At 45.9% G+C, this 22,692-nt stretch overlaps 3 protein-coding genes across 6 annotated transcripts; all 3 read right to left on the reverse strand.

Annotated features, from left to right (window-relative positions):
* Window positions 1-1,003: 1,003 nt before the first annotated feature.
* On the reverse strand, window positions 1,004-3,551 carry arl8a (ADP-ribosylation factor-like 8A). Its single transcript, XM_068747577.1, has 7 exons — window positions 3,183-3,551; window positions 2,667-2,747; window positions 1,998-2,071; window positions 1,731-1,824; window positions 1,566-1,633; window positions 1,354-1,424; window positions 1,004-1,097 (listed from the first exon to the last, which is right to left on the reverse strand). Exons 1-7 carry the CDS (start codon window positions 3,303-3,305, stop codon window positions 1,045-1,047), a joined length of 564 nt encoding a protein of 187 aa, XP_068603678.1. The 5' UTR covers window positions 3,306-3,551; the 3' UTR covers window positions 1,004-1,044.
* Window positions 3,552-3,808: 257 nt separating this feature from the next.
* On the reverse strand, window positions 3,809-10,480 carry LOC137902833 (tyrosine-protein phosphatase non-receptor type 7-like). 4 transcript variants are annotated; one of them, XM_068746933.1, is made up of 11 exons: window positions 10,411-10,480; window positions 7,481-7,618; window positions 7,209-7,389; window positions 7,012-7,096; window positions 6,852-6,931; window positions 5,839-5,976; window positions 5,616-5,768; window positions 5,355-5,530; window positions 5,139-5,252; window positions 4,959-5,043; window positions 3,809-4,740 (listed from the first exon to the last, which is right to left on the reverse strand). In XM_068746933.1, exons 2-11 carry the CDS (start codon window positions 7,573-7,575, stop codon window positions 4,645-4,647), a joined length of 1,203 nt encoding a protein of 400 aa, XP_068603034.1. In that variant the 5' UTR covers window positions 7,576-7,618; window positions 10,411-10,480; the 3' UTR covers window positions 3,809-4,644. The 4 variants fall into 4 exon arrangements, with proteins under 4 accessions (XP_068603034.1, XP_068603050.1, XP_068603043.1 ...); XM_068746949.1 differs by lacking the exon at window positions 10,411-10,480 and adding an exon at window positions 8,591-8,748 and having other exon boundaries at window positions 7,012-7,093; XM_068746942.1 differs by lacking the exon at window positions 10,411-10,480 and adding an exon at window positions 8,591-8,748 and having other exon boundaries at window positions 3,809-4,737.
* Window positions 10,481-11,358: 878 nt separating this feature from the next.
* Window positions 11,359-20,077, reverse strand: LOC137901247 (suppressor of tumorigenicity 14 protein homolog). The gene is made up of 19 exons (XM_068745263.1): window positions 20,036-20,077; window positions 18,712-18,874; window positions 18,453-18,583; window positions 18,298-18,368; window positions 17,601-17,791; window positions 17,077-17,112; window positions 16,671-16,899; window positions 16,358-16,506; window positions 15,968-16,065; window positions 15,621-15,721; window positions 15,140-15,273; window positions 14,940-15,044; window positions 14,739-14,846; window positions 14,518-14,634; window positions 14,273-14,398; window positions 14,003-14,186; window positions 13,241-13,512; window positions 13,035-13,171; window positions 11,359-12,853 (listed from the first exon to the last, which is right to left on the reverse strand). The coding sequence occupies exons 1-19, from the start codon at window positions 20,075-20,077 to the stop codon at window positions 12,692-12,694; spliced, it is 2,556 nt and encodes an 851-aa protein (XP_068601364.1). The 3' UTR covers window positions 11,359-12,691.
* Between the last annotated feature and the right edge of the window lie 2,615 nt (window positions 20,078-22,692).

The following is a 22,692-nucleotide window of genomic DNA, read 5'->3' on the forward strand; positions in this document are numbered from 1 at the left end:
TAAAAACACAGGAAATAAAACGCTTATTACACAGATATGAACAGACACTTCTGCAGTTTAAGTACCACTTCCTTAGATCTGGCCAGTCACAAGATTATTAACATTATTCTCATTATTAATATCTTACAAAACAAAATCAAACAGTGCAATAAAAAGGTTTTTAACCCCTCGCTCGGCTGGAGAGCGGAGGAGGGGCGGGGCTTGGCGACAAGGGGAAGTTAACATCCAACAAAAGAGAGGAAGGATTGAGGGAATCGGAGGAGGACAAGCAGTTCACAACAGACAGAGGAGGATTATATAAAGAAGAAATAATGGAGGTCTGACAGGTAGAGGGAGGGAGGGAGGGAGGAAAAAGAGGAAGTCATGGAGGCGGGGAATGAGGGTCCACAAAACAGGCTCCAGCTAACGATGCTAAGTGTTGTCGTGACGATCGATTGATGATCGCACGTAGACGTAGAATTTATAATCATGGAGGCTGCTGCGTGGACGGATGCGCTGACACCCCCTTCCTGTTTCACTGGCTTCATTTGATAAAGACTAAATCTGGGGGATTTACTTACGATGGCGCCATCACAGGGAGAAGGATCAAGCGGTTCCCGTCCTGAGGCTGAAACGGGTTTAACCCGGAAACGCCTTCAAACACATCACAAAGGCGCTGAACTCGCACGCCACCTCGGGTCGGAACGACGAGGCTTGGATGGAGAAATACGGCGGCTAAAAGTTAATGTTTGATGGTGATAGAAAAGTTTTATTACATTTTTCCTGGCATACAGTTTGAAACAGGATAATAGGTTCAAACTGCTCACATTATATTAGGTGATTAGCATTAGCCTGCTAACAAGGCCTAGCAGTGAAATGATTCGTGGAGGCGGGACAGGAAGTGACAGCGCTTCACTTCTGTGAGGCATCAGTACATCCCAGTGTGTTTGTGACGGGAAGGGTAACGGGGGGGGGGGGGGGGGGGGGGGGGGGGCAGAGAGGGATGAGGAGGAGGAAAGGCTTCAGGTGGGCGTGGCCTGTTTCTTTGGAGGGCGTGTTTTGCTTTCAGGAACTCCTCTTAGTCCTGGAATGTTGGATCAACCACTGAAGAGTGATGTCTGCAGAGAGAGACAGGTGTGAGCCAGCCGTTCACTGTGGGCGTGTCCTTTCATCAGAGCCCGTGATTGGTCGAAATGAAGCAGGTTAAACTGACCCACACAAAAACCGACCAAGAAACAGGAACAGTCAGCTTCATGCTGAGCGCAGCCTGTGTGTGTGCGTGCGTGCGTGTGCGTGCGTGTGCGTGTATGTGTGTGTGTGTGTGTGTGTGTGTGTGTGTGCGTGCGTGCGTGCGTGCGTGTGCGTGCGTGTTACCAATGTTGTCTTTCTCCTTGCAGGAGATGGAGTAGCAGCAGATCTCTCTGTCCTGGATGGCCGAAAGGTTCCTGATTAAAACAGATCAAACCACACATGACGATGATCCACGTTATCGGCATCAGGAGCCCGTCCAGAATGATGTCATGCATGATGTCATGCATGATGTCACGGCGACGTCATGGCGATGCCAGCAGTGAGTTTGGACTTACATCCTCTCTATCAGCTCCTTCTCGTCCAGAGCTCCCGGCAGGTCCCTCTTATTCCCCAGAACCAACACCTGAACACAGACAAGAACAGCCGTCAGTCGACAGCTCATCCAATCAGCTACCGACTGGCACGATGATGTCATCAGCCGTCGTTCCTGTCGTTCTTACAGGAATCCCCTGCAGCTGCGGTTTGTCCAGCAGGTTGTGGAGTTCGTTCTTGGAGGCTTCGATCTTCTCCGGATCCGCCGCGTCCACCATGTAGCTGCAGCAGGACCAATAAGAGTGCCGAGACGATTAGAACCCCGACGGGTTCACATTCACCGACACGTTTGAGTCTCATCCAGATTTAGTGCAGCTTCAACACGACACATCCGGCCTGCAGGAGCGCCTTCCGTACGACGACTCCTAAATCCAGTTTAGGGAAGCAGAACTCACACGATGGCGCTGACTCCTCGGCAGTAACGCTCCCACATGCTCCTGAAGCGCGGCTGACCGCCGATGTCCCACAGCTAGAGGCAGAGAGAGGACGTGATCGGGTCATTTATAATACAAAAATATACAAACAGCATCAGTTATATCAGGTCAGCTGTTAATAACCAATAATAACTAGATCAATTGATATTAAAGTCCTTTCCTGACTGCAGGCTCTTTTGATCCTTTACCCTTTAATGACCAGCAGTCTAGTTCTTTCTAGAGACCCTGTCGCTGCAAACCTGATGCAGATCCAGACACCAGGTTCTGGGAGCGTTCCTGAGGAATCTTAGCCCATTTCCTCACAGACAAAGATACTCTCAAATATTCCTGCTTTAGCTGTGCCTCCACTTTATCCAGATCCTCACTGGAGGTTTTCCAGGCAGGCGACTGTGACGGCGTCTTGATGATCCAGGACTTCTTCTGGAACTGAGTCTCGATGGACTTTGGGATCATTGTCCTTCATCCTCAGCTTCATCTTCCTCACAGATGGACATGTTTTTAATCCATCTGACCCTCTACACACTTCCCAGTGGACCCGGAAGAAAAATAGCCTCAAAGCATCACCATGCTTCACTCCTCGATCTTACCGATCAACCTCTTTGCTTAGAAGAAGGGAATTTAACTACCAACCTTGATGGTGACATTGCCCTTGGTGATCTTCCTCATGTTGAATCCAACTGTGGGAATCATGTCTTCACTAAATTGTCCAGACTGAAAAAAAAAAAAAAAACACACACACACCTTATTTGCATAAACGATACAATCGATATTTAGACGATGCATTTCAGGATGCATATCGATCAAGCTGCTGAATAAATAGTGACTGTGTGAAACTAAAGAAGATACAATAAGGACATTAACTTATTGCAGAAGGAGAAGAAAAAGTACACAAAGAAAGGTCGATCGATCCTCCACCTCCTGGAGCTGAGGGTTCGCCCGGGGAAGAAGGCCCTTGGTTCTGTTCAACATTAAAAACCTCATCCAGCTTCTGATCGTTTAACGCCAGAGAGGCCCGACGTCTAATAAGCGTCAGCGGCCTCCGGTCCGGCAGAGTAAATCACACCTCCTCGCTGATCTCAGCACCGCAGGACAACAATGGACGACGCCAGCCGGACATGACAGCCGGAGCTAGCGACCGACACTCACCGCTATCACGTTGACGAAGGTGGTTTTCCCGGAGTACTGCAGCCCCACCAGAGTCAGCTCCATCTCCTCTTTCCAGAAGAGCGCCTTGAACCAGTCCAGAAGCTTATTGATTAGCGCTATCATGTTTTTCGTCGATGTCAATGCTAGCCGCGGCTGCTAAAGTCTACGTCTCCGGTGGCTATGCTAGCTAGCTACGGTAGCTGCTACCGACAAGTCTGTCTTCTCGACACCGACAGCTTCAGTGGCAACCGCCGACGGTAACGGGACAACGGGCGACACCGGCAGAACTTATTTGAACCGGGAAGAATCCTCGGCGTGTTCTGGCTCGAACGTCCGTTGTGTGTTTTCTGTTTACTAGCTACGCTTTTATCGTTCGGCGCTGTCAGAACGGAAATAATATACGCCACCACATCCGGTATGGGCTTTCAAAGTAAAGGCCAGAAGAAAATAATTTGCTTTTTGCTTTTTTAATATAAAGAGGCTCAACTGGGCATAAATAGTGTTTTTGAATACAAATTAACTATTAAATTAAGGATTTTATGCAAGATCTCTTTTCATTATTTGTGTGGTTTAATATATTATGTCGGTTCCGCCATACTGGGTGTGGTCGACTGAGGAAACGGAAGAAAGTAAAGACGACACAACGGACAACGAATAGGCTATATATAATTGGGATACTGCCCTCTGATGGACGAATATGCTTCTTACACTTACGGTACCCGATCCAAATGATTTCGCCAGGCGTTTTGACAGCGTTTGACTGTTTGTAGCAAGATTGCCGAACAACTACTAATTTGATCTTGATGAAAAAAAATCCCATTCAATTTTGAGAGTGATCCAGATACCTGTGTACGGATTTAAAAAATAAAATAAAATACAAATACAAATCCAGATTCTCATTTACTTATAATTAAGGCTTTTGAAAAAAAAAATCATATCTTGTAATGTAAAACATTAATTCACTCACCAAAAATCACATTCATAAAGGGGTCCAAAATGTCTTCTGGATCTGATCCACAATATTAAATTTTAACATTGCAAACCCCATTTATGGATTCAAAAATTAGTTAAAAATAGACATCAACTCTGATTCAATTTTACTTTCCATGGTTGGTGTATAAAGATACCAAGAACAATCTGGAACCTTTTGATGATCCAGATCACACGTTGATGGTGTAAATCCATCCAAACAGGATTTTGTATTTTATTTAATGGGGTCAAAAGTCTTACTTAAATTCATATAGTCTCTGAAGGCCAAGGGTTCCTCTCAGCCGACCAGTTACTGTTTACTGGCTGACACTTCTGCCATTGCTCTCCCTCAGAGTTCTGTGTCGGTTCTCCAGGTTCATTTACTGGTGTCCATTTCAGTTCCGTCCTTTTGGTTCTGTTTAAAACATTGCTTGAGGATTCTGCTGGCCTCATGGACATGGTGGGTTCTCCTGGTTCTGGATGCTAGATGGTGTCAGTTCTTCAAATTCTCTGTGCCCTCCAGCTGGAGGTTCTGTAGCTGTTCACTGACCTGGTCCTCTGGGTTCTGCTGGTCCTGCTGGTTCTGCTTCTGAAGAAGAGGAAGAATTGTGTTTTACAATACAAACAAAACAAGTTGTCAGAGCTGAACGACCCGGTTCCTTGTTGGGTTAGGTTTGGGTCATAGTCACAGAAACCAGTGTTGGTAGGTGACTTCATCATCATCATATTTTCCATCAGGCGTTTTTCTTCTTCATGTGTTTCTAACTGATCTACAGGTGTTCGTAACGAGTCTTCTGCTTGTTGTACCTGCTGGTGTTGCAGCTGGAAGCTGTACTGGGCCAGGGTGGAGTACAGGAACTGGTACTGCTCTGTGGTCTGGATCATCCCGCCCCTGCACAGGTGAGACATACTGGGAATAAACGCAACACTCCTCCACAGAGGTAGAGAAGAGGAGGAGGTAGGGAGCAGAAGAAGAGTCGGACCCACCTGTCCAGGCGGAGCTGACACACCGTCTCCAGAATGTCGACCCGACCGCAGTCTCTGAGCTGCTGACAGGTGATGCTGCTCACGATGAAGCAGCCGGTCCTCCCGATCCCGGCGCTGTTCGGTTCAGTTCAAGTCACTGTTTAGCTTTGCTGCGATTTTATCCGGATTCAGGTTTGATCGTGTTTGTGGGTGCTGAAACCGCACGAGGAACCCTACCTGCAGTGAACGATGATTGGACCAGGACCCAGGGCGGGGGCTGCGATTGGCTGAGAGCTGCTATATGTCTCCACCTCCTCCACTAGTCGCAGCAAGGGAGCGGTGCATTGTGGGACGTGGTGGTCTGGCCAGGAGGTGAACCAGTAGTGTCTGATGGGGCGACACTCGGCACAAAGCTGCCGACGCACAAAGATGGACAAAAGTCTGCGGACGGCTGAACGCAGGCTCTCCATTACACGCAGGGGTAGAATTCCACAGTACCTGCATCTCCATGTCGGTGACGGTGAACCCATCCTTCTCTCTGCTGTCCGTCACTCTCAAGAGGAACCTGCCAAACCGACCGGTTTCTCCCTCCTCCTCTTCCTCCTCCTCTTGGCTCCTCTCCCTCGGCTGTGGCCAGTACAGCTCACACTTCTGGAACAAACGCCAAACAATCGTACCAGGACACGTCGGGGTCATCAGAGGAGGGCTTGCATCTCCTCACCTCGTTGTTCTCCTTCAGTCTGGTTACCATGACGATGACGCTACTCCTCTCCTGCCACACCATGTCCCAGAAATCCCCAACAGTGTGCAGCATCGGCCCCTGGGTGGCGATGTAGGCACGGGGAGCTCCTTTGTAGCCCTGAAGCCCAGAGAGAGAAGGTCAGAGCTTTGACCCACAGGAGATCGATCAGTCAGTCAGTCAGTCAGACAGTCAGTCAGACAGACAGTCAGACACACAGACTTTCATCCACCTCAGAGAGGTTCAGAGGAAACAGACGGCTCAAACCTGGGTTTGCAGATGTGTGTTCGGCGATCTGGACTCTGTTCCAGAACATTCTGGTTTACAGTTTGAGATCTGGATCTAAAGAGCCGCTTGGTTTTTCATGTGACAAACAAATAAACACGTTTTTTTTTTTTTTTTTTAGCTTTTGACAGTAAACAAGTGTCAGAGCAGGGGAGGGGGTGGAGGCGGAGTCAGTATGTCACTTCCTCCCTCCCTTGTGGTTTTCCTGGTTGTCAGACTCGCTCTCTCTCTCTCACACACACACACACACACACACACACACACAGCAGCAGACGCCTGCGCTGAGTGGGAGCGCCGTCACAACGTCAGCCTTTTCTACTTTGTAAACCAACCGTCCGATAAAAGCTAGCCCATCTAATAAAGTATTTTTTTCTTTTGAATGAATTCGGTCTGAATTTAAAGACTCCTTTTAATTAGGATTAAAAAAGATTCAAGTCGTGCTCTTGGTTCAGGGTCACAGTTTTATTCTAGATTTTGGTGTGACTTTCTAGCCACTTGGAAACCACAGGGATCTGTACTCGGTCACCTAAACTATGGAATCCCGTTTACTTGCAGCCGTCCTGCTTGAATAATCTTGACTCATATTATGACTGGACAATCTAGAAACACACATTCAATACGAGACAACATCCTGACACACCTTCTCAGCTTTCAAGGATTTAAAAAGCTGCAGGAGAACGGACATCGGTGTGAAATAATGAGACTCTGACCCTGATGTAGTTGGCATTGATGTAGCGGTCTGGCTCCGCCTCTTCCTCTGGGCTCCTCAGGATGACCCGGCTCTCAGGGTCTAGACAGTAAACAATAAACCACTATGTAAATAAGACTGTCCACTGTGGCCCAGGACAGACGGCTGGTGGAGTTACTGACTGGGCAGGATGGTTTTATATCTGTCTTTGATCATGTGACCGGGAACATCGAGCTCGCCTGGGCTCACAAAGTTTGTAGGTATCTTCTGTGGAGGAGACGGGGAGGAGCCGAACGTTAAAACAAACACACCTCAAAGAAGAACTGAACCTGTGTATGATGATGATGATGATGAAGAACCAATCCAGAGGGCGCCTCACCTGGTACTCTGCGTTCAACGCCGACGCGTCCTCAGCCGCCTCTCGCAGTGCTAGCGGTCCGAGCGGTCGGGATGAGGTGTGAAGAAGCTGAAGCCACACCTCCTTTGGGGTGGAGACGGAACACACCGGCTCAACCCCCAGAGTGCTCACGTCCAATAGTAAAGACAGGTTGGAGCCCCGCCTACAAAAAAAAAAAAAGTTCATAATTTGTAAAGTGATTCTGGAAGGCATCGTCTTCAGCAATAGTCAGTGTGTTCGTGGTTAACGCCAACCTCTCCTGCAGGCGGACGGGGGCTTTGCGTGGAGGTGTGGTCATGGGTGGGGGCGTGGTCGGAGCGTCAGGTGACCGGACTGCTGACACACTCATGGTGGTTCTCTGTCTGTGTTGATCTGTTCATCAGAACAGCAGGCTGAAACAGCGACGTAGCGTTAGCATCGGTTTATCATCGCAGCCGCCGGACAGTAAAATAATCATCTTAACCTGATGGAGACGCAGAAGAGCATTGTCCGTCCACACTGCAAGCCTCAGTTTGTGTTAGTCGGGGAGCAAAACGTTTACTCAGAAAGAATTAGGATTTCAGATTTTATAATGTTGATAGTTACAGCGGTGACATCACCATCAGAGCGGAGGGGAGAGCAAGCAGAACCTCCACATCCACCAAGTTAACATGTAAATGTCATAAAATCTGTGCTGGTGCTAATGATGCTAATCTGGAAGCTAACATGCGTACACTTCCTGCTGAGGGAGGAGCAACAGGATGTCCAACCAACAACCTCATCAGCTCCCATTTTAACTCGCCGCTCATTGCGAAAAGCAGACAGCAGTTCTCCACCCTCGCTGTAAAGGTCACATGTTTAACTTTATCCAATCAGATTCTAGATTGCAGCAGCTTCTTAGGATGCTGACCGCGTGGTCATTTTAACAGCGCCACCTACAGGTTCTGCATCAGGCTGTCTGGTTCTGGTGCTGCTTTCTCTCCGTCTGCCTCAATGAGTCTGGATTTTCAGACCCAGATACAAGTTACACACAGCTGATGCTGACTAAACCTCCAATCAGGTTACTTCTCTGATCTGATTGGTCCATTCCCACTCAAATAATTTGGCCTAAAAAAAAAAAGCTCAACAGGAAACTGAACTAGCGCTGCTAAGGCTAATAGTGCACGCTGCTGTTTACACGAACAGCATTAGCATTGACAGGATTCAATCAGCATCTTAAATGTCTATGAGAAATAATCAATACCTTCTCTTCGCTGCTCCGAATTACATTTTCTTTTTTTTTTTTTTTAAGGAAAAAAACACTTCAAAGAATGCTTTCAGATCAAAAGGAGACGGTTTTACAAGATGCCAGCAGTACCAAGAGTAAATAAATGGATCAGGCTTACCAGCTATTTGACAGCCATTGTGTTATATTTGTCTAATTCAGGCCAGTGACGTGCGAATCCTCCTCTAACAACCACAAAGCTGCAGCTTTGGCTCTAGTGGGTCCGTTAACTGTGCAAACAAGCTTTTAAAAAAGAAGGCAGATCGCCGTTTCTCCTCACATGGCCTCCACTCATGAGATCGCTGACGAGTGAATAAAAGAAACGTAGACAGAGAGAGAGAGAAAGTGATAAAGTAAGAGAGAAGCAAGAACAGACATGTCCTGTTTTTCTGGCCCTCGTGAACTGGATTGGAGGTGTTCAGGTAGAGAGACCTGAGGGGAGAGGATGAGTCAGAGAGCAACCGAAAGGATAGATGGAACGATAGCGGCGTGAAAGTCGAGAGATGCTGCAGGCGTTGATTATTAACACGCCAACGACAGCTGCTCATGAGTCATTAACGTCAAATCATGTAACAAACTGAAAGCAGGATGGAAACGCTCGCATTCGCAGAAAAGACGCCGCCGCCGCCGCTCGAGAACAGACGGAGACCTGGCCTTCGTACCGCTCCATCCTCATTCAGGGTCTCCTGAGGTTAAACCCCACGTTTAACCAGACACTTTTCATTCAACTACAAATCCTTCAAACTTCACGAATGCCATCGTCACCATTACAATCGACGTGGTGGAGTTACTTTAGTAGGCTCTGTCGAATTAAACAATACCACCTGATTGGTTGAACTTGTAAAGCTCCTCCTACATCTGGAATCAAGCTCATCATCTTTACTTGAGTCATCAGTAAAACCTGTTTTTTTCATGATTGAGAATCTGGATCTGTTCCTGGTCTTGATTTCGCATGAAAGTTGAAACCATTAAATTGCATTACCTCACCTGCCCGTAGGGGGCAGTGTAATGTCTTCACCCCTATTGTGGCCCAGCAGAGTTACACCCCCCCCCCCCCCCCCCCCACATAGAAGTTAAATCCATCAGTTCTAGATGAAGATCCTGAACTGGATCCACAGAGGTAGAACATAAGTTGTTTGAGTCATTTTATTTCCAATTACCGCTTCAGAAGTAGGAATAAACGACTACAGTTACCTGTAGGCGGGGCTTAAATAAGGCGTTTGTATTTTTTTTAATTAAACGTAGCAAAGTCGGAGCATAAAACTATTGATTGTTGTTTAAATAGGACCAAGATTAGTACATTTTGCCTTTGATTTATTTTTCATGAGGCTGAATCACAGATCAAGTACAGAAAATGTATTTGTTTTTTTTAGATAGAAGTTAAACGCATCTACATACTCGTAATGACAGATCCGTCTTACCGGGCAGCGGAATACAGTTTTCATTATAAACAAATCGTTTTATCAGTTCCAGCGACAGAAATAATTAATATTTGAAGTTTTCTAATGAATAAAAGAGCATTGAAATGTCTTGTCCAACAAAAAGGATAAACCGCTCATTAGTCCCGCCCACTTTTGAGTGATGTACCGCCCACTCAGATATGGTTAATGGGGTGATTCCATTCCCCTGTATTTCACCATCTTTCTCTCTCTGGAGACAAAAATGATCAACTTTGTTTTTTTTAAGTTGAGATAAAACTCTATTTGTACCTCATTTATTACTTTTATTCTGATGGATGAGAAACCAGGAAGTGTTTTACTCATACCTCGTGTGAACATCAGTCGTCATGTCAAGTGGCACTACTGTGGTGACGCATCAGACTTCCTTCCGTCTGTGGTTATTATCACATCGATGATATTAACACAACAAAGACAAAAACAACTTTTTCTACGCCTCCATTCGAAGTCAACCATAAAGTTCACCTCTCCCCCTCCTCCTCACCTTTTTGCCTGCTCCCGTGTTTTCGTCGTCTTCCTCCTCTCCAGTCCTCGTCGCTTCTTCCTTTCCGCTCATCTGTTGCTTTGTCGTTTTGTCTTCTACCTTCTTCTCCGCCACTTCCTTTTCTGCAGCCACCCACTCGCTCATTACCACACACACACACACACACACACACACACACACATATTTTGCACACACATCCACTTTCTATTCCCCTCATTCAAGGTTATGGGTCCCCTTCAGACCGAGCGCCACAGGCTCCACCACCGTGTATCTGTGTGTCCATGTCTCTTTTTCTCTCCAGCTGTCAAGATGAACAGCAGCACATCGTCCTACTGGGACAGTCAAAAAAAGCTAACATGCTACCGTTATTAGCAGTCGCTAACAGAAATACAATTAGTTGGGAGGATAATCACACTGTGGGGAGTTTTTAGGGGCTGCAGGATCAAAATCCTGATGGCCCGTTTGCCGCGGTCGTCTTTCCGTATTCCGGCCTCTCCGGTCTCCATTTTTGTAGTTGCTTTCTGTAACGTCTGTTTTTCTAGTCCATCTCTCGTGTCTTTATGGTGTTTACAGTCATTGGGTTTAGATGATTACTGGAGGTTTCCCCAACATATCTGATTTTACAGCATCCTCCGTCCTCTTTGACTGGAAACAGTCTGGTTCGTCCTTCGTCTTTCCGTGAACCGAGGCAGCCTCAAGTCTTTGACTTCTCTCCGTCATGTTCTATGTCCCTTTCACCTCATCCACCGCCATATAGCCGCTATCCTGTAGGTTTTCAGTCCTGCTCAGCTCTAAAGCTCGTCTACAAAAGTAATTTCCCCGATGAACACTAACGGCAGCGACTGAATGAATTAGGAGCGACTTCAGCGGCTCCCCGTGAACTGCTTTCATTAGTTTCTATGGCGATTCGACGTCATGGATAGAAAACGATTCACTGTAGACTCGCTGTTGAAATATTTTAATTAATCTGATAATGACACAAGGAGCAATTGTTCTGTCATGCGCCTGATAATGGCAGTGAGGGAAGAAATGAAAGGATGCAGAAAAGAAGAAGGTGCGGGTTAACAGGACGGAAGAAGGGAAAGACAAGTGGCGGCTCCAAACCCCAATTAAAGTGCTTCTCCGGATTTTATCCGCTTTAAAGCATTCTGTAAAGTTACCACAACTCCAATTAAAAATATATAGGCAGTAATAAATAGATGAACATCATCTATGCCCAGACAGGCATAGATGATATATTGAGTATAGATTGACTACTGAGATACAGCGTTCCAAAATCAACCACCATTGTGAGGATAAGAACTGATGGAGCAGCGACCCCTAGTGGTCCGAGACGAGCAGTTGATTCTAAGACTTAAACGCCACATGTGAGATTATTTTTGAAAGCTACCATTATAAGGCATCTGGCAGTTAGCCCCAACATTCAAACAACACCACCATCACAAGAGAAAAACGTTAAAACTTAACCAAACAGTTATAACTCTATAACTATTAATTCCTAACTAACTAACCAGACGAGGACCTAAAACTTTAAACGCCCAACGGGGACATGAAGAAACGCTGAATAAAGGAACACATTCAGCAGTAAATGCGTAAAAAAGAGTGCAAACAAGAGTTCAAAAATAGGAAATGTAACAGAGATAGCCGCATTAGCGTAGCACTGCTCAAACCTGAAGAAAAACAAGAATCTTTAACATCCGCTGAACATTTTTAGAAACATCTCACCTTGAAAAGTTTTTAATTAGACCCGAGCCCCATCTAGTTATAATTCCTGTTACTAACAAGTGAATGACGGTCCAATCAAAAGCCTTTTGCTTTCTGGCTCAGCTTTCCAAATTTTTTTTTTTTTTTTTTTTTTTTTACAATTTCCTACACTGTGCAATTTTATTTGTGTTCATTGTAGCTAACACTAGCCACAGTTAGCTCTAAAACTGCTGTTTCTCCCTTGTGCCGGTGTCAAAACCCAGACAAATGCAGAGAGTTGCGTCAGGAATGGTATCCGGCGTAAACATTTGCTAGAATCACCAAATCACTGCTAATCACCAGATCGGTCGAGGTCCGGGTTAACAACGACCGCCAGCAGCGTCGTTAACCCACGGGACGCTGCTGGAAATTGGAGTCGAAGACAGAGCTGGCGTTGGGGAGGAGGATGCAAAGGACAGGGTGAAGTGGAGAACGTTGATTTGCTGTGGCGACCCCTCACGGGACAAGCCGAAAGTACAGTAGTCGTAGATTTTGGTCTAAAAACATATAAAGTCTTGATAAACCTCCAGCCCATCTTCTACACGCCACTATGCTCCTTAATCCACTTCCGGTATTCGGTGGCTCGGGTGTAGATGCCGGGTTTGTTCCTACGAGCGCAGCCATCGCCCCAGCTCACCACGCCAGCCAGGAAGACCCGCCCTCCAGAGGACGTGACCGATAATGGCCCACCAGAGTCACCCTAAGAGAGTAAATTCAGGTGTTGTCACCTCACAATCTTCTGATTAAAGATGTTTCTACAGATCAAAGCTCTAATTCGATTCCCCAGAAGAGCAGTCCGACTAGAAAACAACTCGAATATTTGTTGAAGGATTGGCTGGTTAGTCAACACGCGGTGTTCCGATGGGCGGGATTGAGGTCACCTGACAGGCGTCCACGCCTCCTCTGAGGACTCCGGCACACAGCATGAGGTCGGTGACCTCATCGTCCATCAGGCTCTTGCACACTGTGCTGTTGATGATGCGAACCTCTGCCTTCTGCAGGATGACCGCGTTCCAGCCTGACGAGACCATGAGCAAGAAAAATAACTGCGTGAACCTGGACTGCCGTCGCCCTACGTTCAACTCACCTCCTTCTTTAGTGGCGCCCCACCCCGTGATCCATGCCTCTTGGCCTGCTGGGAAGTCGTGCGTGGGTGAGGGCAGGCAGATGGGCCAGATGTTCTGGTTGAGGGTGACGTTGGCTTCCAGCTCCATCAGAGCAATGTCATTGTTGAAGGTGGCGCGGTCGTAATCGCGGTGAGCGATGATGCGTCTCACCTTCCTCTTCACCGTCCACTCATTTGTCTGAGTTTGCGCGTGAAGACCCAGTAAGGCCTCCCATTGATCCGCCTGGGAGTACCTGCATCAACACCCAATCGAGACCGAACAGGAGAAAGTCAGAAATAAACAAAGACAAATAGCATCACAGAATTAACTTTAGGGTTAGGGTATTATTACGTTCATGCATTATTTACAGTTTCTCCACCTTTCCGTGACTGCAGCTGTAATTATTGCTAACATCAGCATGTGCTTCATCCACAACAGGGGTGTCAAACTCATTTTCTCCAAGGGCCACATGTAAACCGTAACACAGTAAAACATTTGTACAATAAAATATTCAGTTTTGATATCACTTTTTTTAAAAGGTTGTAACTTAAAAATTGTTAGAGATAAAGCCATACTGTAAATGAGAAAAATCATAAGTATGAACCAAAGTTTGTGATAAATCAGCCCTCTGCAGTCCGATGCTATTCAAACCTTTAATACAGATCCGAATCACAATCCTAGCATTCACTGGCCCTAAGCAGTAAACTAGCTAGCTAGTTGACAACTTCCACTAAAATCCGTACTTGTTCGGTCCGTTGTCCTGAACACAGTGGGCGGCAGTCACCAGCCAGCGTTTGCTCAGGACGGACGCTCCACACACGTGACCAGCGCTCCCGGCTTGGAGGCTGACCTGCCAGGGCCACTCCCCCTCCCGCGACGCCTGACCCCCAACGATGCGAGAGCTGCGGTACGGCCTCGTCCCACACTCTGAGAGAACACAAGTACAAGAAGCGTAAAAAAAAAAAACACACCATCGATCAAACCTACACGCAACCGCTGATGGCGTAACGTACGACAGTCTTCCTCGTCGGAGCCGTCGCCGCAGTCCTGCTCGTCGTCACATTCCGGGTTCTGCTTGCTGATGCAGCGTCCGTCTCTGCAGCGGAAGGTGAACTCGGAGCACTGCTGCAACACCAGAGCTGAGCGACACGGCGTTACATTAATGTGTTGAGACGAGTCGGTCAACTTCACGCAGCCTCAGATAACAGATCCACAGGCGGCGTGAGACCGTTACCGCCAGCCTGAGACCACATCTTACATTTTTCACATTTGGATTCATCCGATCCATCCGAGCAGTCGTTTTTTCCGTCACACTTTAGCTTCTCTGGGATGCAACGCTGGTTTCTGCAGGAAAACTCTCCTGCTTTGCATGCGACTGCAGAGCAGAGCGAGCATCGATAGCGGGTGAGATATTACTGTCAAAATAGCCACCAGTTACGTACTTCTGAGGTTTTGAATGCCTTCATCAGTTTAACCCACCACAGTCTTCTTCATCCGTGTTGTCGCCACAGTCGTCAAAATTGTTGCATTTCCAGAACTTCGCTTTGCATCGGCCATTTTTACACTTCATCTGAGACTCCTTGCAAGCTGAGAAGAGACGCAGAAAACCACACGAGCGCGTCTCTCAAACTGGAGGTCACGTATCCTTCGTCTCATTTTTGGATTTGTGATTGGACTGACTGCACTTGTCCTCGTCGCTGCCGTCTCCGCAGTCGTCCCAGCCGTCGCACTGCAGAGTGTTGTTGATGCAGAGGTTGTTGGTGCACTGGAACCTTCCGGGACAAGCTGACCAATCACAGTCAAAGACAAAGTATCATGAATGGACCAGAAAACGAAAGTGAGGATCAACAGGTTAAAAAACAATCTTTGAAGGTTCTTACGATTTGTCGGGACAAAGGCCTCGTACTCTGCAGTGAAACCCTGGTCGACGTAAGACGAGTCCGAGTTAAATCTGATGGTCATCGTGTTGCTTTGGCTGGTGACCACGGTGCTCTCCGGTTTACTGCCACACAGTCTACGAATAAGAGAGGGAATTGATCCTGGAGTATATCTCAGAGTGTGTGTTCACACCAACAATAAATGCTCACAGCTTCTTCCTTGATAGAGATCCCCACCCTACAGGATTTGGTCAAATTCCACAAACATCGGTCAATAATCAACAGCTATGTTAACCACAATTTCAAATTGATCCAGAATCTCTTCTGGATCATCGACAAAATTTGGTGTACCCAAGTGTCTTTGGTTGAGTCCAAGTCGGCAATCATCGTGTCAGAGTCAAATAAAATTCAGTCTGAATTCAGCTGGAGGTAATATTAGGCGGCAGCATTAGGAGAAACAAAGGCAAAAAGAAAAATGGCTGACCTTCGACCGTTGACATCGACGTAGTCGTTGGGACACTCATTGCTATTGTTCCCCAAGAAGAACTTATTGAACTGAACTTTCACGAACTTTTGGACGGAGACCTAAAAAACAAAAATAATGCAAAAAGCAAAATTGCAAATTTAATTACTGACTTATCTATAAATATGACATTATTCGCTGAGATTGTTGAACAGTCAGGAACAGAGGATTGTGAGCTAGAATGATCCAGACCACCACCAAAGTCTAATTGTTTTTTCCTGGGGCTGCACCCGAACCTCAAAAACACCCAAATCCACCAATAACCAGGCAACAAGTGACCGGTGGCCAAACGCATGCTAAAAATGTACCTGGATTTTCCAGACACATGTGATTTTTGGGGGATAGTTGGACGGGAAGAAAGGTGAGGAAAAGGAGCCTTTGTCTCCCGACAGCATTCCGCCACATTCTAAACGACAGTTTACAAGGACAAGTTGGACAACTAAGAAACTCCAGGGGTCAGAGGTCAACCACATTTTTCCTGGTGCTGCTCTGGGACTAGAAAATTAATACATAAAACGGCAATATTCTAAATGAAATCTTTGTCGGCTGAAGCAACCAACAGTCCAGAAGTGTCCGATTTGATTTATTAGTCCTGACATATAAAACCTGACTTTTATTATTGAGCTTTTATAAAAATGCAACAGTAACTGATGTTGTCAGCACCAAACAGGAGTTTGATGAGAGACAGTGAGCGTGACCTTCAGGCATTCGCTGCTGGGTTGGCACCGTCTGGGAATAGTTGGCTCTGAAACCAGGGAAGTTCTTGTCCTCGCTGGTGACCAGCGTCAGCAGCATGACGTTTCCAGACGACAAGAAGGACAAAGAGTCGTGAGGGTATCCGCACTGCCTGCAGGGGCCACAGAAACACACGCCGTTGATTAGACACTGATCGGATATCCGTGTCCTCATGAGGGCAGGAATATAAAGAGTCCCTGCAGCTCCACACATGTCCATGAGATCTGGATCTAGAGCTGTTGGACTGCCCTAGGTATCAGAACCAGGGTGTCTCACTCTGTCAGGACTTGGTCCTCTATTGGGGCCAGAGAGTCGTAAATTTTGATGAAGTCTTGCTGGCAGTCGTCCTCCAGGATCAGGGTGTGGAAGTCCAGCCGGACTCGGCGGCCTGGGTCGGCCCGCAGCCTCCACTGCAGGTAGACGTTTGGCGGGTATGAAGAGTCTGGAAAACCCGGAGACTGGATGTGTCCCGCCTCACGAACATGGATGTTGAATGACTGCCTTTCTGGAAGTTTAGCAAGAACGTGATTGGATTTAATCTAGAACAGAACTGGAGCTACAATAAAGTAATTTAGAAATTTATTCCAAATTTACCAGCTACTAAGTAAACATTTTTAGTTTTACTTTAAAAGTTTAAAGAAGCAATAATTATTTTCCTTGAATGAGAGTAAACAGTTCTCACCAAACAGAGAAGTCCTTGTCATTCGTGGGTCTATAGCTGTAAACAGGAAAATGTAAACTTTTATTTTTATGATATTTATTTACTTATTTATGTTGCTAGGACACAGCTAATAAACATAACACAAAACTCGTGAACAGCTGGAACTGCTTTCATAAATCTTTAGAATACAGGTTTTAGTTTTCTTTCCTTGACCAAAGGAAAATAAATTACGTTTAGAAAATGCTGCTTTAAAAAAAAAAAAAAAAATTCTTATCTTGTTATTTTACAGCAAGTGGAAAAACGATTCCTGGATCAAACTGATTATTTGCATATTTAGGAATTCTTATTGGTCTATCGAGTTACAAACAATTAGCATTACAACACCAGCTTTGGTACTTCCTCAAAGAGACACGCTCTTTCTTTTGACCCTCGCAGGCCTTTGTCCATCCAACAGGTGAGTGGGTGAGACGGAGGGGGAAGGGGGGGGGGGGGGGGGGACATGCGGCGTCACGCCATGCCCGAGGGCTTTAACCCGTGGGCCAAACCTCTTGAGATGACGCTGTTGACGCTCAGAGCATCGCTGGGTTTCAGCATCAGTCGTCCTTGGCGACCCTGCTGACCCTCTGCCGCCGCCAGAGACTCGATGGCTTGATCCAGCGAGTCCTGCCGGGAGATGTGGACATCAAACTCGGACTGGTAATACGCCACGACGCCATCGTCCCCACCGTCTCCCTCGCTACAGATACACAGACAAGACCACGATTAGACCGAACGTCGAGTCAGAGCAGTCACAATGCATTTATCCGAGCTAGCAAAACGAAAGGAAGCAGGGGAAGAAGCTAGCTTAGCCGTTAACTCACACTGACAGACACTTAATTTTTAATCTACACCCTAATAGAAATTTAAGACATTCATAGTTACTCTGAGTGACTTAAATAACAGGAAACACTTCCTGTGCAACATTAAAAAATCCTCTACGTGACCAAAATAATAGAACCCATACAGATTCCGGGAGGCTTTTACTTTGAAAAACATGCAGGCTCTGATTGGAGGAAGCAAAGGTGTAGAATCCGGCTTCTAAAACATAACCACAAATGTTCCTCGTTTACCTGCTACGCATAGCGACTAACAGTTTGTTGAGCAGTGACGACTTCCGCTTAAAGAAAGGAAGTTAACCTCTTTTAAATTGGTCAGGTGTTCCTGGGATGAAGAGGAGAGAGGATGAAGAGTGTGGTCGCTTACCTGAAGGTCTGGACGGATGAGTCTATGAACGACTTGGCCAGCACAGAGTTTTTAGAGTAAATCAGTTTGAGCTGAAAGATAGGAGATAAACCTCATTCATCTGCAGCCGGTGAGCGCAGCCTCCCATGATGCTTTGGGGCCACGCGACATCTCACCTGCCGTCTAACCAGAGAGGCCAGGTGTTTAAACTCCAGACTGTTGGGATCTTCGTGGGACTGCAGGAAGCGTTCATCCCGGATCCCCATCGCGCCGATGTAAACTTTCTTCACTCTGACGTCGCTGCGCACTGAAGACGCACATTTATTTCAGAACAAAGACATCAACAACAACAACAAAAGCATCAGAGTGGAATCTAAATGTTTGTGACCAGCGCCAAATCAGAGTCTGTTTAAATAAAGTTTGTTTGACGCTCACGGTGGTAGTGCCACACCAGCAGGCCGGTGAGCAGAGACACGGCGGCGGCGGCGAGCAACAGGCCGACGCCCGTCCACAGCTTCTTTCTGCAGCCCGGCTTCTTCTCCAGCGGCTTGGAGTCGGTGGCCGGGATGAACTGGAGGGCGGATTCCCACTCCGGGTCCTGGAGACGGGTAGAAGATATATTATATTACATGAATGTTTCTATGAGAGTTGTTTTAACATCCTAATTTCTCAGTTTGAATCAAGAAAATATCTTTCAAAAGATTTTAGCATTTATCATACCGATAGCCATTTAGTCATTACAAAATTGACAAATCTTTTTGTCCCCGTTTGCGGTCAGACTTTCAGGACGCAACGACGTACGAGACTGAAATGCTAACTAGCGTAGCCTGGAGAAGGGTTAGCTGCACCAGAGGACGGTCAACCCGAAGGCCTGCATGAGAGCATCGAAACATAAGGTGATCAGTGATCACTCAACGGGTCGATCGATCGGCGTCGCTGCAGTAAACGCATGAAGAAGGCGTGGCCGGCGGCTGGAATGCGTCTCATTCTTGTGTGGGGCGTGTCAGCGTGTCGCGTCCCGCCGTCTGTCAGCTGCACACAGAGCGCGTGAGGCCAGATTCACCTGCAGGAGGATTCCTGATGGATGCTAATGCTAAGCTAGGCTACACTGAGAACTTCAAACAGAAATACTGCAGCTGTGTATCCTGATACTACCAGTACTCAGAATCATTAACAGTGTGCTTGACAGTAAACCCTGCATTAGTACTAGTCAAAGTAACTAGTACTACTAGAACTAGTACCGCCTGATAAACATTGAAAGAGACACAGTTACCAATGGTATAGTACACCTGCAGTAATACTATTAAACGGTGTTAGTGGGTCTAATTTCCTCTTGAAGGCTTTAACTGCAGAAATGATCGGAACCAGAATCGACCAATGAGAGGAGAGGACTAAGTCGATTGGAGGCTTAATTAGAAAATCGGCATCAGCTGATTACGGCAACAAAGAGGACTTCACAAAGTCAAAAGTAGAAACGATCCAAACCAGCCATTTTTATTTTATTTTTTAAACACGCTCAAATGCCAATCATTCCATTGTATTTTATTGTTTACATCCTAAAACCGTTAATAACTAATGAGACCATTAATTTGACTTTCAGCTCCTCAAGTTATTTTAATGGTGAATCTGACCTCGGTCACAGAAACCATTAAACCCGGTGCGTCGGCACAGCCAGCAGTCTCCGTTCTTAATCTCAGGTGAAACTGAGTCGCGCGGACTGTGACGTCACGGCGAGGTGAAATCGCCGATAGAAACTCACCTGTCTCGGACTGAACTTCTGTCCTGAATCCAGTAAATCCATGTCGCTTCACGTTTCCGGTCCTTTTTTTTTTTTATTCGTCCTTCGCCGCAGTTTGTCTCGAGCTCCCCTCCACGGAGTCTCATGACATGGCGACGACAGGTGAGCAGACAGGTGAGTGTCTGACAGGTACGGTCAGAAACAGAAGGAAATAAAAACGTCTCCGCGCCAGACGCCGAGGTACCGGGTCGGTACCGGGTCGTGACCGGGTCTAAACCGGTTAAAATGGGTTCAGACCGGAGGAACGATCGACAGCCCAGGAAAGAGATGAAGTAAACTGAAGGTACTGAAGGATCACAGCGATAGTGAACGGTGGTTGGTCACACCTGATCTCCCATGAGTCATTGCGAGCCTGGAAACTTGCAGGTGTGTTTTAATACACGATACAAAAATACATATCTCATCCAGATTCATCAGTGAGTGGAATTAATAATAATTAATAGTTATATCTTGTATATTATATTATTTGTCAATTTTTCATAAACCAGATAAATTAAGTTGCTATGAATGAATTAATTACTATGTGTTTAAACACTAAATTAAAATGCTCCAACATGAAATGAGTATAACCCATTCCTGGGTTATACTCAAGCCAAACATCAAATACTCGATTATTCGACTTACTTTTTAAATAAATTGTAATTTGATATTTCGAATTCAGAAATTCACAAAATTAATTTCAACAAAAGCTTGAATCATCCTGCTGAAAAATGTTACTTCTTTGAAAGCACGAATACAAATAAAAAAATTAGGCAAAAAGCTTAATACCAAATTTGATTCACTGTTTTTTAAAATGTAAGGAAGTATTTATATAATTAGGTCCTTTGCTAAATTCATTTCATATTTTTATTATTTTTGATAATCTTAATTTGTTAATATTTCATCAGCACAGACTGTGGACTTTTAGTTCACATTAGGGTCACTAGAGGTCGCTGCTCTGCCAGTTTGTACGTCACACAGTCCACCTGAGAAGGTGAAGGTAGGATGGATCCAGATTTTCTGGGATGAAACGACCTGTTGACGGTCAACAAACAGGAAACAGGAAGGACAACAGAGAAACAACGAGCGGTCTGGTTTCTTGTCTTTATTAGTGGAATGGAATATACACCTCTGTGCTTTAATGTTGCTTCCTCCCGGCATCACGTCGAGGCCGTCGGCTCGCTGGACGACAAACGGGACAAAAGACAGGCGTGAGAAATCATTAAAATCCACGGACGCCTGAAGTCAGGTGACGTTCTTCTACTTTAAATGTTAACAAAAGAAACAAACCGGGTTTAAGATGCGACTTCAGATAAAAGTTAAATTAAACCAGAAAAATACTGTTTAAACTTTGAACAGAGGGGAAACGAGTCATCCTGACACAAAAGAGTCATTTTAACCTACAATATATTTTATCTGTGAGTACGGAAGACCAGAGGACAAATTTAATGGATGCTGTGACACAAAAAGAGTGTTAATTTTAGTTTAAAGGGATATTTTCAACAAATCTGCATCATATTGTGACGCCTAAAGTCAGGGAGTGATTATTTATAGAACGTAGTACCTTTGAAACCTGAAGTTTTATAATTACGAGCGTAACGGTCAGACTTCAACGGCAGTCACTAAAAAAAGCGAAACGACAACAAAGACAAACGTATTTCAATCGATGAATCTTTGATGAGGAGTAAAGTAAGAGATCCAGCAAGGCGACAGTCGTCTCGTCTCGTAACAACGGGAAGAACCAGATAAAATACCTACAACGGTATCCATGCATATTTGTGCCAGTTCATCCTCAAACGCTCATTCACGCAGCATTCTGGCATCCATGCCTGAATGTTTATATACTCTTGTTTTAACGAACTCTTCTCGTGGTGCAAACACTTGTCTTGAAAAGTCTCTGAGGAGGAGGAGGAGGAGGAGGAAGAGGAGAAAGAGGAGGATGGACCAATGAGGAGAGGAGAGAGAGAAAACAGGATTCGTCATGCAAAAGAAGGACGATGAGTTTTTTCCCTGTTGTGTCGCGTGTTGTTTTTTTTTATATTTTCTCTGATATGATTGATAAATTGATCAGCAGTGCTACGTCTACTGTCGAGGAATCATGCAACGACAGTCGGCTCATCGCTCTTTTTTCTGTCTCGGGATTCGATTGGATGATGCAGGTGAAAGTTTATGATACAAAATATGTTACAGTATGCACTCCTGTCCGTGTGTCACTCACTCACACTGGCTTCTGATTGGTCGAGGAAACGCTACACGAAACAGCTGATGTCACGTGTGGCCGATGGCGTGACCTTTTCTACCCGCGGGTGGCATCTCGCTGCAGGCGCCTGAATGCTGCGCTGCGTTCTGTAGCTGCTAAGCTAAGAGCGTTAGCATGCACCGGGTGAGGTATGGAGAGACTGTTCTCATTGATCCCCATCTAGCTGTTAGCTTAGCAGCTACAGAGACAGGAGTTCAACTTTCAGTTAATAATGTTAACTATTTATTTTCAGCCTGGAGGGTCAGATAGAACCTTCAAGCTCCAAGGAGCCATTTTTGTAGCTTTAAACTAGTTTCCTTCGTGGGGTGTTTTAATCTACGTAGGTCCTTATAAACTAGTCTCCTTCTTCTTCAGGTGTTTATAAACTAGTTTCCCCTCT

The sequence above is a fragment of the Brachionichthys hirsutus genome, chromosome 2, assembly GCF_040956055.1.
Source record: "Brachionichthys hirsutus isolate HB-005 chromosome 2, CSIRO-AGI_Bhir_v1, whole genome shotgun sequence".
In the NCBI taxonomy this organism is placed as follows: domain Eukaryota; kingdom Metazoa; phylum Chordata; class Actinopteri; order Lophiiformes; family Brachionichthyidae; genus Brachionichthys; species Brachionichthys hirsutus.